The following is a 17,096-nucleotide window of genomic DNA, read 5'->3' as shown; positions in this document are numbered from 1 at the left end:
AAACGATGAAAATTCTCAAGTGCTGCAGAAAGAGGTCCATGAAAATTCTAAAGTGATGGACAAACAGCTCCATCAGAAAGAGGTCCATGAGATAACGCAACAACCTTTTGTAACAAAACATTGTGAGACAAATACAAATGTGAAAGATTGTCAAAATTCTCAGTTGCAGAATCAGTTAGTGGAAGAAAAAATCCATGACTTAACCCAACAAGTTTGTGAAATAAAAGCCGATGATCTGACAAAATCAAGACAAACAAATTTATAAAATTTCATGATTAAAAATATCAAAGCTAAAGCAAGGAAGACTACTGAGATATCAGATTATGAGTATAGAGGCAAGAAAGTTAAAGTTGAGAAAGAGAAGGAACACAAAGATGAGACAATTTCTAACAAGTATGCTGTGGCTCAATTGTTACCTCCGGAAGATAAATATAACCTACAAATTCTTTGGAAAGAAAAGCAAACAGAATCAAGGTATAATCTTACATAAATCTTACAATTTTTCATGTAGTACAAATATATGAAATGAAACTGAGAAATAGCTCTGTTTTCTAAAAATATTTTGACTTAATTATTAATACATTTTTTATTGTTTTGTAGTGCTTGTATATAGTTTGGTGTAAGATATGAAAATTGTGTGTTTATTAATGATATCAAGAGCTTGGTAAAAGGGACAAACATATCCAACTGTGTACGTATAATATCTGTAATATTTTAACACTGAAAAACTTCTCATTAATTTGTTAACATCACTTTTGTGTTTCAATTTGATAGACAATTGCTACATATGCTGAGATTCTTGAAAGAGAACCACAAGCACAAAATTCTGGTGATGGAGTAGAGCACAATGGCAAGTCTTTCATACTGTCAAGTCTATACTGGGTAAGGAATAAATGTGCATGTGTCAATTCTATACTTTATCTTCCGTTCAATTTTGGTTTCAAAGTAGATTTTTTGTGTTTGTTATCATTGTTGTAAATGTTCTCAAATTTTGATTTTGGTATCATTGCTGGGAATATACTCAGATTTCAAAACAATTTAAGTGATAAATCATAGTTAATCATGTTTTGTTGCTTTTCATCGACATTTGAATATTGAGTTCGTACCATTACTGTAAATATTCACATATTTTTTGTAAAAAACAGCCAATGTTGAAGAAGAAAACTTTGGAACAAAGGAAAAAGATTTTGAAAAATACTTTGCAAGAATCCCTCTCATGTAGATACATCCATATCCCCATTCACAATTTCAATCATTAGACATTACTTGTTATCGACAAACACTTGGGGACTTGGAAACATTTCAACTCTTTGAGACCAAGAAAAGGAAAGGACAAGCACGACAACGTTGCAAATCAACTGGTAAAAACAATTTCAGATTACCATTACAATAATCAGATGTAAATCATTACATACTTTATATTGATGTTTTTTACAGCAGAGAATCATCTATGAATACATGAAGGATACACCTTGTCAAGTAGAAAAAACATGGAATCCTAATGTTAAGATTGAATCAGTCAAAGACAGCCCTCAACAAGAAGCAATGGCGTATGTTATTTTATTCTAACTAACAAATTTTAATATCTTTTTCAAAAAATTTTGTTTTTTCCCTAACTGTGTTAAAAATGATTTCTGTAGGGATGACTGTGGAATTATTGTTTGATACATCATAAGACAATACATGAGGCATCAACCAATTCCAAACACATTACCACTAGGCACATCCACAAGACTCAGAGCAGACATGGTACATGGGTTCCTCAGTGATCCACAAAGATCAATCAGAGTCAAGTAGAGTCAAGATTGCAACATTCAATAAAATCTTTTTTGATGTGTAACTCAATGAACTCTTTTTTGTAACACTCTGATACAATAACTAATGTTTTTGTTAATAGTTCCAAGCATATTGCCTAACAAACATATTACAATTTCTATGATGTGTAATGGAATATTTTGTCATACTCTCAAAGATATATGCACCCGAGCTTTGTTGATGTTTTTGTCCATATTCCCAGTTTCTATTATCCTGTTCCTCACACTACTACATGGGAAAAGTGAAAATAGTATTATATGTGAAAATAGTGGACACAAGACTTTACTGTATCACAATCAGTGCTTTGTTGATGTTTTTGTTTATATTTTCAGTTTTTACGCAGTGTTTTGTTGCCTCATAATATTATCACAATCACTTATTTTCAAACTTAGAAACTTTAAAATTAAGAATATTTTCAATTTTATACAGATCACTCAATTTTCAAATAACAATATTATCACAACAATTTATTTGCTACCTCACAATATTATGACAATTTGAAAATTTCGAAACAAAGAATATTTTCGCTTTCAGTCCACCGTTACTTTAATCAAAACATAGAGCATTAACCACATTTATTTAGAATATTAATTCACATTCATTCAATTGATCACATTTATAACTAGTTCCAATTCATAATAAGAGCCTCACACTATTATCACAAAATTAGCTATTTTGAACTAAAAACTTAAACTGAGAAGATGTTCACTTTTTATACAGTATTCACATAATCTTCAAAACAAACATTCAAGAGTCAAGTTTATTTACGAAAGTCAACCAAACAATATTATCACAAACAATTTCAAAATTAAAATTTGAAACTAAGAATATTTTCACTTTTAATTCAATGTCACTTTATTCAAAACATAGAAGATTATTACTCAGCACTCAACAGTAGAAACTGTTATTTCAAGAAATTTATGAATACGAAATTTTTACAATCACAAAGCAACTACAAAAAATCATAAAGCCTTCTTACACAATTTCTTATTGTGATTGCCAACCTTCCCACATCTACTACAAGTAATTTGCCTGACCTTCTCACCATTCGAATGAATCCTCTTCTTATTTGGCCTTCCTAGTTGCTTCTGAGAAAAGGAGGAAGAACAACTTCACTATCACCATCAACATTACAATCTGGTTTCCAAATTGAAGGAACATGATATATGGGAAAAAGAATAGGACTCTCGATAACTTTGAACATAGAAGTATTGATCAACAAATAAACTCAAATCATATCCACTCTTTTGTATAGCACCAACTGCATGTGCACATAGAAACCCTTTCAACTGCCGCTCGCCACAAGAACATATTCGTCTACTAATGTCAACTAAAACAGATGGATGTGAATGCACCTCATAGACATCATTTCCAGATGAACTAACAATCCATGGCCTCGAAGTATTAAAACCATCATGCAACTTGGACTCCATTTCAGGGCATATCAAACCATTCCATTTATTAACAAGTTCCCTCCTCTTAGCAATTTTCCTTATCAACTTAATTCTTACATTATCAATCAACTTTGTGATAGGCAAGTGGCGTTCCTCTCGTATCCACGAATTGAAAGATTCAGCTACATTTGACCACATCTCTCCAAAGCATTGCCCTCGAAAATCTGCATTACTTCAATGATCATATGGTATGTCATCTAAAAACTTTTCAACTCTTGACCCACCTTCAGTTTTTAACTCAACCAAGCATTGATGAAATGTTTCTTCAGTTGGAGCATATGCACATTTCCCAAACAGAGTGATCAGCTTTTCTTTCAATCAATGAAACATACCACGCAAATGATGCCTCAAGTTCATCTTCAAATGATATAAACAATAAGCATGGAAAGCCATTGGGAAACCCTTTGGCAACACTTCAACTAATCCAAGGTTACGATCTGACATAAATGTAATATTTCATTCTAGTGAAACAATTCTACTCAAATGCTTCAAAAACCAACGCCAGATATCTTGATTCTCTGAGCTGACAACTGCAAAACAAACAGGAAAGAACCCTGCATGTACAAAACAGAAAAAATGAAAATATTCTATTATTCTTAGAAAATGGTAACACTTTAACATTCAAAATATCAAACGCTAAAATGAATAACTGAAAAAATAAAAAATGCATATACAACAACAATATTATATAAAATTCAAAACATTCGATCATATTTCTAAACTGAGAACTTTCTCAATTTCAGAACAGAGAAAACAGATTTCTTATATACCTTGATTTCCATCTTTTCCTGTAGCAGCAAGTAAATTTCCTCTAAATCTTCCCTTCAAAAATGTGCCATCAAGGAATAAGAGAGGTCGACAATAATCAAATCCACTAATGGAACCATGAAAAACAACAAATAATCTCTTAAACCGTTTAGTATCATCGTCACACTCAAACTCAATGTAACTCCCTAGATTGCAACTCTTTGCAACATCCACATACCATTTTAATTGGTCAAATGACATTAAGTAGTCTCCAAAAATCTCACCTTTTGCTTTCTCTACCCCCAACCAAGCTTGACGATAACTAACTCTCAACCCATACCCCAACTTAAAATCCCGAACAACATGAACTGGACGTGTCAATGGATTATCACGAACACCTTCAACAATCAAATCAGCAACTAAATCAGAACTCATACGAGAATGATTTATCGTACGTACTTCAGCACCACATGTGTGGACATTGTTCAACTTCCTTATATAAAAGAACCCATTAGCATTCTCCACTCTACCATGAACATTTCATATACAACCTTTTGTCTCTCTAAACAAACATTGTGCGGTAACACAAACTTTATCATTCTTAACAAATATGAACTCAAATCCACACTCAATAGAAAACTTCGACAATGCATTACGATCAACAATTTCACCTTCAAATTTCTGTCCTACATGTGTAAAACTAACTGCCCAACCAGCAGACAACAATACTTTTTCCTTGTGTCGATAAAATGATGATAACATATCAACCTCTTCTTCAACCTCCAACCTCGAATTCCTTTTGGAGGATGTAGATGCTCTGCTTGACAAGTCCACAAACTTACTACTGTCATGAGACAATGCAATATCACAAACTTCAAGATCCAACACTAACTCTCTTTCTCCATAATCCAATCTTTTGTTGAGATAACCACAGTCAATGGTTGAGTCTTTTACTCTCACAACAACATCAATACACTTCAAATCAGAATGCACAACTAATGCCAACAACAAATCTAACTCCTCATTGTTGTCCAACGTACAATTAAGATGTCCAGGCAAGAGTAAGATAGACAAATATTATTAGATTGCAAATTATCTCATTTCAAACATAGTTTCTCAACCAACTGATCATACGTAACATTTTGATCAATCTTAATTGCAAATGTGCAACCATTATACTTGCACAACAAAAAAAATAGGCGCACTCGTAAAACCTTCACTCATCTTTCAATCTAAACAAGAAAAATGATCGCATCAATAAAAACCAGAACAAATACTTCATAACAATATTAAGAACTTTCTCAGTTTTCACAAATACTTCATAACAATAAAAACCAGAACAAAAACTTCATAATAATACAAATACTTCACAAATCACGTTTTTAATTTATAAAATAAATAACCAAACCGAGAAATCATCCAGCAAATCACGTCTTCAATTCGCAAAAACAAAATTATTCAACATATTCTCATAAATAAATTCAATCAAAACTAAAGAAAATTCTAAAAAAACATAATATATAAAATCGAAACAATACATACCTATAAACCAGATCGAAGATCAAATATCCAGCAAATCAATTCTTCAATTTATAAATCGAAATCGCACATAACAAACTCCAACAAATTTCAACTCAAAAAGCGAACCAAACTAAGAAATCCTTCAAGATCCTTTCATATTCGAATAAAAATCGATAAATCAATTACGTATACAACAATGATTCATCCCCCCTTTTCCCCCCACCCCCTTTGACCCCCTCTCTCTCTCATTGGTTACATTTTCTTTTTCTTTTTCTTTTTTTTCCTGCTCCTCCAATCACCACCCGCCACGTGACAAAGGGGGTGAGGGGGTGACCCCCAAAAGGAGGTCCCAAGCATTACTCTTACGTATAATAGCGAACCAAAGCAATAAATCCTTCAAGATTGTTCACGATTTGGATATTCACCTACTTCCATAACTGATCTGTTAACTGATTTGTTTTTTCTTTCTAGTAAATAACGTGAATGGAATTTTATATACAGTTGTTTATGTTTAAGGAAAAACACGTCTTTTTACCTGTAAATGAGACTTATTGGTTCAAAAAGTTTTTGATAGGACCTAAGCTACAACCAAACATATTGATAGGACTTTTAGATAATTATCTCAAAAAAAAAAAAAAATCAACAAAAAAGGAAATTGTACTTCAAAAATTACAAGAAAAATTATTGCAATTATTTGAAACTTAGGAAAAACTCCATGTAATTATCCATCCCTAACCAATATAGTTATCAACGACGCGCAGGTTACAGAATCAATTTTTTGATTTTTCTTTTTAAAAAAAATGTAAAAAAAATAAAGAGATAATGTAATTTAAAAAGTTAAAAAAAAAAATTAACTTTCTAACTTTTAATTCAATTGCCAAATTAGGCTATTATCCACATGCATCATGTTCTATGGGGAAGAAAATTATGAATAACAAAGTTTCATTTTAGTTAAGGGTTTGGTTATGGTGTGCAACTTACACCTTACACCTTATACCTTACACTTACACCTTACACTTACACCTTTTGTAAAAAATTAAACCCTACACTTACACCTTTTTTGAGGTTGCACACCATGTGCAACCCACTTACACCTTACACCTTACACCTTACACTTACACCTTATACTTATACTTACACCTTACACTTACACTTTTTGTGTAAGTGGCACATGGTGTGCACTTGCACACTTAAGAAAACTCCTTTAGTTAATTAATTTTTCATTTATATATGTGCCGACATTACTCTTTAAAGAACCACTCAATAATAATAATAAAAACTAAACTTATTTGCCAAAAGTGTGGGCCACGGCAAGGTTTAGCCAGCTGAGATCCGCTCCAATTTCCCCACAAATTCCCTTTTTACAGTTCAAAAAAGGGCAAGAATGGCCCCCTCTTTCCTTCTTCCTCCTCCAAAATTTAAAAAATTGGCCTACATCTCCCATCAAACCTCATACTCACCTCCACTTTAGCTTCCATTTCCCTCTCCCCTTTTCTCTTCTCTTCAAGAGAGAAGCTACAAAAACAAAAGAACAAAAACAAAAACAAAAACAAAAAAAAAAAAGCAGAATTTTATATAATTCAACAACCTACCCTTGATCCAAATCAATTATATTACTAGTATATGTAACCATTAGAGAGAGAGAGAGAGAGATGGCGATTCTGTATGCTCTGGTGGCGAGGGGATCGGTGGTTTTGGCGGAGTTCAGCTCCACGTCAACGAACGCCAGCGCGATCTCCCGCCAGATCCTGGAGAAGATTACCGGTAATAACGACACCAACGTCTCTTACTCTCAGGATCGCTACATCTTCCATGTCAAGCGCACCGATGGCCTCTCCGTTCTCTGCATGGCCGATGACACCGCCGGCAGTAATTTCTCTTTCCTTCTTCTTTTTCTCTCATTCTTTCATTTCATACTTCTTCTTCTTCTTGTTTGATTCAAATCTTCTAATGCTCTTGCTTCATTTCAAACCCCAATATGCTTAGTCTCTGATCAATTGAATATATGGAATTTCGATTTACTCATTTGGGACATAAAAAGTTTGAAATTATGGTATGTTTGTATATATGTAGATCAGTAGCATTGCTTACCGCAACCATACTCTGTTTGGATGGGGTGATTTGGTGAGAAATGATGAGAAAGATAACTCTTTTTTCGTGTTTAGTTTGTATGTTGTGCGAGAAATGATGAGAACTGGTGCCAAAAATGACGAGATTTGGTGGGAAACAAACAAATTGATTGGTTATAAAATATTTATAATACCAAGATTACCCCTTAAAATATAAATAAAGAAAGAAAGAAAGAAAGAAAGAAAAATCACTCATATATGATATCATATATCCCTTTCACTTGCTTTGCTTTCTTACTCGTTCGAACATATGTGGTGAGAAGACAAAATCATTCCTTTTCTTTTCTTTTCTTTTCTTTTCTTGTCTCACCTAGGGCTACCCAGATTTAGAATGCAGGTTCTAGTATAAGGGCAGCCACTGTTTGCGCAAATTATTCGAAAACTTTTTCCCATGTGCAATGATGGAACTGTTAGGTTTTTAGTAAATCTACCCTTCTTTTCAGCCCCAATATTCAACTACAGATTGCGGAATGGAAATATAAACTCTTTTCTCCATGTGCAATGCTGGAACTGTTAGGTTTGGGTTGGGTCTAATTTAGTAAATCTACCTTTCTTTTCTGCCTCATATTACTGGAGATTGCAGAATGGACATATAACTGTTTGGCATTCAGAAATAATGAAACAAGTGAAATTGTTTGCAGGAAAGTAATTGTAAATTTTAAGAGATGAAAAAATGTGCCAATAATTAAGAATTTGCGTGCTTCATATGCTTATAAGTTACTGATAACCCTTCAAATATGAAGAAACAGGACTTGGAGGAACTAATAAGTTGATGATTCATACAGTTGGTGACAAAGGCAATGTGGAGTTCAAAGTACGGATAGTTCATGTTTTTTCGCATCCGATCCCACTAGAGTTGGCATTCTAATTATTTCGCGATCTCCAAACTAGTGTGAAACATGATAGTAATTAGGCACTATTTGGCATAAACTAAATAAGTGAACTTATTTGGGTAGCATCACCTCTCTACTTTTCTGTACATATTTTCTTAAAAAGTCAAAAAGTATACTTATTTAAATCATCCAAAACAACCCCTTAGTATTACAATTTACAAGATTCAAAACCATCTTCCTTTGCATTTATCTTGCTTGAGAAGATTCATCATCTTACTGCTTCTATATAAGGATCTTTATTTTGTGTTTACTATATTTTGAATTCTTTCCACAGGGAGAATTCCATTTGCATTTCTTGAAGACATCCATCAGAGATTTGTGAGGTCTTATGGTCGGGCAGTTCTTTCAGCCCAAGCTTATGCCATGAATGATGAATTTTCGAGGGTTTTGAGCCAACAAATTGAATATTACTCGAGTGACCCAAATGCGGACAGGATAAACCGATTAAGAGGTGAAATGAGTCAGGTAAGTTTTTAATTTTTAATTTTTTTCATTCTTTTTTGTCTCTCTTTTTTTTTCTTCTGTTTTTTTTGTTTATTGCTTTGTGTGTGTATTGTACATGTGTAAAACTGTTAATATCAGTCTTGTCTATTCCAACAACACTATTACTCATCCTTTTTATATTCCATGGTGTATGGCTTTTGACCGTTGTCCTCCTGTGATTGCCTAGTGGTTAAATTTAACTGGCCCTTCTGTAGTTGTTTCTGTTTGACAATGCATGGTGATTAATTTTAATTGGACTAGATGATTCATATAGGTTTAGATTTCTTGCTTGAATGAATAATGATGAAGTAACTGTAATCTGTAGTCTTGACTTTCTGCTTGGATCATTACATTTCTATGACCATTAAATTTTGAATGTGGTTATCATCGAACAGGTGCGCAATGTCATGATAGAGAACATTGATAAAGTTTTAGAGAGAGGTGACCGCTTGGAGTTGTTAGTTGATAAAACTTCCAATATGCAAGGAAATACTTTTCGTTTCAGAAAGCAGGCTCGCCGTTTCAGAAGCACCGTATGGTGGAGAAATGTCAAACTCACGTATGTTACCTGAGCTAAAACCTCTTTCAACGTTTGAGCATTCTGTGAGGAACATGTGCATCTTTATCTTCTAGGATCAGAAGTGTCATTTGGAAGGTGGCAGTTCCAATCCACCACTAGATGAACGTTCATTCAGTAGTTTAGGCTAATTCCTGTTTTACAGGAATATCTGGAAATCAGAAAAAGAAAAAATTTCAACAATCAATGCTTCCGAGTAAAGATATGTAGCTTCATCACGTAATTTATATGCAATGCTTCTATATGATTGGGTTTTAAATAAAATGTAATTCAAGCATCAATTCCATTTGTATTGCATGCCTTGAGCTTGTGAGAAAGATGCTATCAATTCTTGGCTGTGGTTATGCAATAGATTTTGAGTAGATCTCAGAGTTCTGCATTAACATTATCCAGCTAAGATGCCCTGGTTTAATCTCACTTAACTGAATGGTTTCTGGATAATTTGCACTTGGCCAGTAAAATGGTAAAAAAATTTAAAAATTAGAAGTCTCAAATCATATGGAGATATCAGAGTATTCTTGATGTATTTAATGTAACATGTATTGTGTTTCTTGCAGGATCGCACTGATAGTCCTCCTCTTGGTGATTGTTTATGTTGTATTGGCTTTTGTTTGCCATGGTCCATTGCTACCTACTTGTCTGAAGTGAGAGTTGATTTTGAGCAAGATTTGGTTGTTTTATCCCTTGTGCAAATATGGGATCCTTCTACATTTGTTTGTGCCTCAGATTCTTGTTCTTGTGCCCAAAAAAAAAAAAAAAAAACCAAAAGCAAAAACGAACTTTTTTGCTTACTTTTGGCATCTGTTGCGGAAATTTTAACTTGTTCAGGTTGTGTGTGTGTTGATTACCTTGGCTTGAACAGTTGATATTTGTAGAGGTCATATATTTTGTGTTGAAAAAATTGCATCTATGTATAAATCTAGATATTTGTCTACTTGGAAATTGAATTTATATGGGTTGCTTCATTGGTTTTTATAGGCTTCTTCTTCTTCTTCTTCTTCTCCTCTTTGTCTCTCTCTCTCTGCTTTGAAGTTTGCTTTCTTCGTTCTTATTTTCTGCATGCTTCTCATGTAATCCTTTGCATTGTCATACCTTTGGGCCATGTTTGTTTGGGTGGACATGTCCAATAAAATTATTAATCCGATGTTTGGTTAAACAATTAAAGTACGGACTAATTATTTTAAACTTGACTATTAGTTAAGATATGATACATAATCCAACGGATTCGTAGTCATAGGACTATTAGTCATGGGACTATTAGTCATGGGAATGCTAATCCAGTCCGCCCAAACAAACATGACCTTGGAATACTAAATTTGCCAACCAAACAGAGTTTTAGCAATGTTATGATGCTCGCATAATTTTCTTGTGGATTATTAAAGTACCCAGAGCCAAGGTTCAGCTAGAACATGGTTCTCATAAAGAAAATTAGGTTTAACTTGGTTAGAGGTGGAAAACTGGCCTATTTAAAATCGTGAATTTGCTCAATTCAATCCAATTTACTTAAACTAGGTTATTAAATAAATTGGGTTATTTTAATGTGTAACTTGTTTAGATCCATGCGAACTTGTTTTCCACCTCTAGTTAGCTAATTAGTTTGATCTTGAATTATCCATAAAACAGAAATTTAAAAGAAAATAATATACACATTCATTTTCTTATGGGTAATCAAAATATATTTGACTAATGCCCATTCATTCTCTTCTCATTTTTCAAACCCAAGTAAAAAAATATAGATAAATTTACTTTCCTTCACATCAATTTCTTTTCTTTTCATTTCCCTATTATTTTCTTTCTTTCCACAAATCAAGACAAACATCCTCAATTTCACACAATCACATTGCCTTGTTTAAATTTTTTGTCAGCTAACTGGCAACTATGAAATGCATCCATCAATTTTGTGTTAAAAAATCCTCATTCATTGGCCTCATAATTACTCAATTCCGAAAGGCAAAACTGTGCCGTTGGAGAAGTAATATGCTTGTGTGCGTGGCACGGCCCATAACCATATGGCATCTCAGCCATCGTTACAGTTGCTGCACATGGCGGCGAGTACTCCCTGGTGCCGTTGTTCAACTAGCTAAAAACCAGGACCAGTGGCTTTTCAGTGATATAAATGGTATAATCATTTGCATATGTATGGTAATGACAATTATCATGTACGCATTGCAAAAATGTTTTTTCTGAACTGGGAATATTTTCATTCTGCAAACTTCGATACTTGCAATTTTGTACAAGGACCCAGGGGTGCATCCAGGAAACTCCCAAGAAATTCCTATAGAAAAGTGATATATTCAATAATTGAACGTTTGTCCTAGATAGTCCCTACACGCTTTCCAAATTAGTCCCGCAGATACTCATAATTCAGCAGAATATGACAGTGATTCATACATAGCATCCCGCAGATATTCATAATTCAGCAGAATATGACAGTGATTCAGACATAGCATCTCTCCCTCTCTCTCTCTCTCTCTCTCTCTCTCTCTCATCAAGGGTTCTACTAAGAAACAGATTTTATGAAGATTAGCAAAAGAATTGAAACAGCGAAAACATGTCATCCACCTGCACAACTGTCTCCCTACTATGTCCTATTTGGCTTTTAGATTCCAAAAAAGCGAACCACACCAAAAATTGGTCGAACTATACCACCATTGTACAGTTTTCATTTACTACAATGGATAACAGAGTACGACCTGTACCTGCAGTTTTTATATTCTGCTGCTAGCATAATAAATCCAATCGAATCAGGCATACATTCCCGATTAGAGCATTCTCCACCACTATATCTGTGTATGAGAGAGAGAGAGAGAGAGCATCAACTGTCATTATAACAAAATTAGAGAAGTTATTGTTACAAGTTACCACACTGCATAATTTTACCATCAAAATAAGTTGTCTTCAGCAAGACTAAACTTGTGCAACAACTCCTCTAATCCTTGCAAGGCAACCTTATATTGTTCTTGAGATTGTGCCCCTTCTTCGACAACTTGAATGACACGTCTATACAGATGATTATACCACTGCAATGGGTTATCCACATTATCATCATTAGCGTCACAATCTATAAGATATCTGCGCTTAAAATCCTTACACCAACGCAGTAGAATGTATCGTGAAGGTATTTCTTCGACACCATTGTAGTTAAGGACATTCAGTGCATGCCGGCAAAGGTAACCTTTAAAGTTGAACAAACTACAAATGCAACGGATATCCACTTGAGTTGTCTCATACAAAACCTCATAATACCTAACCTCCTTTTCGCTCCCCTCAACTTCAACGCGTTCTTTGACCACATATGTTATTATTGGCCCACTGACACTCACCTGCTTTGTGTTGAAGCATGAGTACATCCCCTCAACCTCAGCTTGAAACGTCTTGAAGATTTCTTTTGTATACACCTTAGAGAGTTGCAACTCAAAGTTGCATCTTGTTTTCAATTCCAAGCTTGAATTTCTAGACTCCAAATCCCCCATGGCTTCTTTGAGGTGCTTCCTTTGGAGAGCTAGATCATACTTATCTACAAATTCCTTAAATGATGTATGTTTATGTACATAACCATCAAAAAATGCAGTCAAGCCCTCGTTTTCTTTTATGGGTATCATCCCTGCAGAAGGAATGTCTTTTAAGTAAACTGGAACCCATCTTTGACGATCTTCATACAATGCTTGAAGCCATTTATGATCGCCAAGCCCATGACATTCAATCAAACCACCCCAAGAAGTTTCAAACTCAGCTATCTTCAAGGAGTCATAAACTGCTTTATTTAGTTGTCTTTTGATTGCTTCAAATCCCTTCAGTCCGCCCAACTTCTCAGGAACACGTTGCATGATGTACCACAAACAATAACAATGATGAGCTTCTGGGAAGACCACTGAAACTGCATTTTGCAAGGGCTTGGACTGATCAGTAATGACAACCTGTGGAGGATGTCCTAGCATACATGCAAGCCATGCCCTAAAAATCCAGACAAAACACTCTACTGACTCGTGTCCAAGGAAGCCACATCCCAACAAAATGGATTGCCCGTGATGGTTTACACCAACAAATGAAATAAGAGGGATCTCAAATTTGTTTGCCAAGCATGTCGTGTCAATTGCAATTGTGTCACAAAAGTAGCTATACGCAGCCCTGGATCTGGCATCAGCCCAAAACACATTCTTCAATCGCCCTTCATCATCAAGATCCATCAAATAAAAGAAGTTTGGATTTGTCAACTTCATTCGACAGAAGTAGTTATAGACTGCATGTGCATCCCCTTCTTTAAGTTGCAAATGCTTAGAGTGATTAATGGGACTTCTGCCTTCTCTTTCATCAACATTAGAGTATCCATTACATACAGCATCCACAGCAGCAGTTCTGTACAATTTTATAGTATGTATTTCTGTAGTAGGTTCTGACTGCTGTGCCTTTTTGGCTGCAATAATCATCTTTTTGTGTGATTTGTAAAACCGTTTAACATCTGGACTCACGGGATGGTTGTGTTCAAGCTCAACTTCAATTGTTCTCCACCTCTTAGAATCGACAAGCCTAATGATAATCATTGCAGGACAACCAGTCCTTGTTTCTGGTCTGGGATTGTTTGCTTCACTCTTTTTCTTGAAACCTGCACTACTGCAGCTAAGTTTTGCCCTATACCGTTCTTTTCTCTTTGATCGAAACCATGAATTGCTCACTCTGATGCCAAAACCTTGTCCCTTAGCATAGACGTTGTAAAAATCATAAGCTTCGTCAAAAGAATCAAACTCCAAACCTACAGTAGGTGGTGGAGGTTCCTTCTTTGACTGTGTTTCACCAATTTCATCATCGTGTTCCATCAGGGAACAATCTCCTTCATCCTCATATTCATCGTCTTCATCAAACACTGGCTCAGTGTTAAGACAAACTACCTCCATCTGAAACACAAATGGAACATAATATAAAACGAAGTGTTTGGACAAGCAAATCATTATAAGGAGGAGAAAGCACATTATTAGATAGGATGTTACTCATCTCATGCAGTTTCCATGATTTTTATTATTAGAAAGGACACGAGCAACAAGACAAAAAGCAAAAAAGTGGGAGGTAGACACACACAGGCATGTTCATACTTCTGTTTGTGCACAAATGCAACCAGAGAGACTACTTGCCAAATAGCACACATCCACCTGGTAGGTCAGACCTACCAGATGACTTCTCCCGCGCTGCCCACAAACAAAATCCACAAATAGTATTTCACAAATTATCCAACACATCTTGACATATTTTGCCATTAAGTTCCTTGTCTAAGTTAAATCACACTTCGAAGCTGAAGGCAACGACTTTGTGCAAATAATACCAAAGGTTAGATCTATACCCAATACATCCCTCCAGAACCCATCCAACGGCGTACTAAACTGCATGAACTTTTTTCAAAAACTTCTACTGTCTTTTGGTGTAATCAATGATACTCATCTATATAGAAGAAAATCATGTCAACCATCAAAAATAATCAACAAAACACTATCTACAATTAGTAGACAATCAAATTCTGTTTCACTCCATAACTATGAACATGATTAAGTACCAGACTAGCACTAGAGACTCCTTCACAAAATCCCTATAATGAATCTTTGACCGTGTTATGGCAGAAGCACAGAATTACAATTTGTCTTTCTCAACTTAAATGCTGCTTCTGCCGGGAGTTCTAACTATTCAAAAACTTAAGAAGCATAATGTGGAATATTTTCAGTATACCAAAAGATGTTTGACAGTGGGGAGAAAGTAGGGAATATTTGCTTTTAAAGAATTTCATTTCCAAGCCAAAGAAGTGTGTGAACTGAGATGGCGTGGGGTGCAAAATCGAAACTCCCTTGTTCTACTCAGCAGACAAGTAATTGTCACAGTTGAGTTCAATTTTCATCATCTGAACACCAGAACAGCAGTATAAAAAACACAGAAAATACCCAATTTTTTTTCCCCTTGCTTTCATTTTCTCGGCAACCAAACACGAACTCAAAAAAAAAAAAGGGTTTGTCACTAAGACCAAATACTTCAAAACCCCCATTTATCTGCACAAATGAAACCCTGCTGTGACTACAAACACATACATATACTATACATATATATATGTGAAGAAAACCTAGGTCAAAATTGAAGTAAACAAACTCAAATTAAACACAAGATTGAGGGATTTGATCGTACAAAGTGTGTAAAAAAGTGAGGATTAGAGCGGTCTTACTGTGGCTCAGTGTACGAGAACCGGCCAGAGAGCTTAATCGGCGGTTCGAATCGCGGCAAGTTTTTCAGGCTGGAAAGGGAAATGCAGTCTCACACAGGGGCTGACGGACTCTCCGTAGATCTTTCGATCTCTTTAGCTGACACGTGTGCTTCACATATGATTTTTGTTACCTTTTCTTTTTCTTTTTCATTTTCATTTTTCCCATATTTCCCAATTTTTTGTTCATCGAAAATTTATAAATAACGAAACAAAAAAATATTTTATTTTATAAAACATATGGTTAAGTTTACAATTACATTTATCATTCACTTTATTAAATAAAATAAGATTTTTTTAAGCTTTTAATTTTTTATGAAACTCATTTTTTGTATAAATAATTTTTATTACGAAACTTATAAAATGGATGATTTGAATTATCAGTGCATATTTAAATTGTGACTTATAAGATGAGTATAGAGAGATATGAAGAGATGAATATATAGAGGAAGAAAACTTATAATGTATTGTGAAATCTAATACTGAGTGTTAAATAAAATTAGTTAATTTTGATTTTAATTAAAATAATTACGAGTAAATAATAATAGAGTCTAGTAAAATAACATATGGTTTAATTTTGAATTGAAAATAAAATTATGTTTTAATTTAATTAATTTATATAACAAGTAATAAGTTGAATATAGTGATTTGATTAAGACCTAGACAAATGAGGGACATTGGGATGAAAAAGTACTTGCACATAATTAAAATATAAAAAGAGTAAAATTGTGACTAATATTTATATTGTATATTGTAAATTAATTAAGCTTATGTATTATGTGAGTTAATTTAGGAGGAATTACATTAATAGTCTGTATAGTTTAGGGTTCAGGTCACTTTGGTCTTTGACTTTTTAATTAGGACACGTTTGATCCTGAATTTTGAATTTTGTTTCAGATAAGGGCAATTGAAGATATCATTGATCAATTTCAAGGGCAAAGTCGTCAATTTAATAAAAAATATAAACTAATTTGACAAAAATAAATGTCAAAAGATATTTTTAAATTTTTAAAAATTATTTCTACTTATTAAAGATAAAATTATGTAAAATTGACAAATCTTTACAACATTTATTTATTTATTTTATCAAATTAATTTTTATTATGTGTTTGGATGATAATCATGTAATGTGTGGTTATTTTTATTTTCATTAAATTGGTTTCTATTTTTCTACAAATCAAATATGCGCGACAACTTTGATATCATTATTAAACCAATCCATTAGATCAAAAAATTCAAAACTAA

The 17,096-nt window shown here is 34.0% G+C and overlaps 3 protein-coding genes across 5 annotated transcripts; 1 reads left to right on the top strand and 2 right to left on the bottom strand.

Moving 5' to 3' along the window:
* Positions 1-2,777: 2,777 nt before the first annotated feature.
* On the bottom strand, positions 2,778-7,015 carry LOC114317304 (uncharacterized). The gene is made up of 7 exons (XM_082900277.1): positions 6,998-7,015; positions 4,608-4,991; positions 4,040-4,505; positions 3,770-3,823; positions 3,602-3,706; positions 3,171-3,433; positions 2,778-2,903 (listed from the first exon to the last, which is right to left on the bottom strand). The coding sequence occupies exons 1-7, from the start codon at positions 7,013-7,015 to the stop codon at positions 2,778-2,780; spliced, it is 1,416 nt and encodes a 471-aa protein (XP_082756403.1).
* LOC114293172 (vesicle-associated membrane protein 711) lies at positions 6,812-10,584 on the top strand. Its single transcript, XM_028237206.2, has 4 exons — positions 6,812-7,406; positions 8,834-9,024; positions 9,438-9,601; positions 10,177-10,584. Exons 1-4 carry the CDS (start codon positions 7,190-7,192, stop codon positions 10,265-10,267), a joined length of 663 nt encoding a protein of 220 aa, XP_028093007.2. The 5' UTR covers positions 6,812-7,189; the 3' UTR covers positions 10,268-10,584.
* Positions 10,585-12,412: 1,828 nt separating this feature from the next.
* LOC114272008 (protein FAR1-RELATED SEQUENCE 6-like) lies at positions 12,413-16,028 on the bottom strand. Of its 3 annotated transcripts, none has more exons than XM_028213679.2 (2): positions 15,816-16,028; positions 12,413-14,511 (listed from the first exon to the last, which is right to left on the bottom strand). In XM_028213679.2, the coding sequence occupies exon 2, from the start codon at positions 14,509-14,511 to the stop codon at positions 12,502-12,504; it is 2,010 nt and encodes a 669-aa protein (XP_028069480.2). In that variant the 5' UTR covers positions 15,816-16,028; the 3' UTR covers positions 12,413-12,501. The 3 variants fall into 3 exon arrangements, with proteins under 3 accessions (XP_028069480.2, XP_028069481.2, XP_082757580.1); XM_028213680.2 differs by having other exon boundaries at positions 15,779-15,951; XM_082901454.1 differs by lacking the exon at positions 15,816-16,028 and adding an exon at positions 14,952-15,101.
* Positions 16,029-17,096: the final 1,068 nt, after the last annotated feature.

Source organism: Camellia sinensis, chromosome 13 (genome assembly GCF_055761805.1).
Source record: "Camellia sinensis isolate YWXY chromosome 13, ASM5576180v1, whole genome shotgun sequence".
Lineage (NCBI taxonomy): Eukaryota > Viridiplantae > Streptophyta > Magnoliopsida > Ericales > Theaceae > Camellia > Camellia sinensis.
Note: the sequence above shows the minus strand (reverse complement) of the source record. Positions and strands in the feature narration are given on the sequence as shown.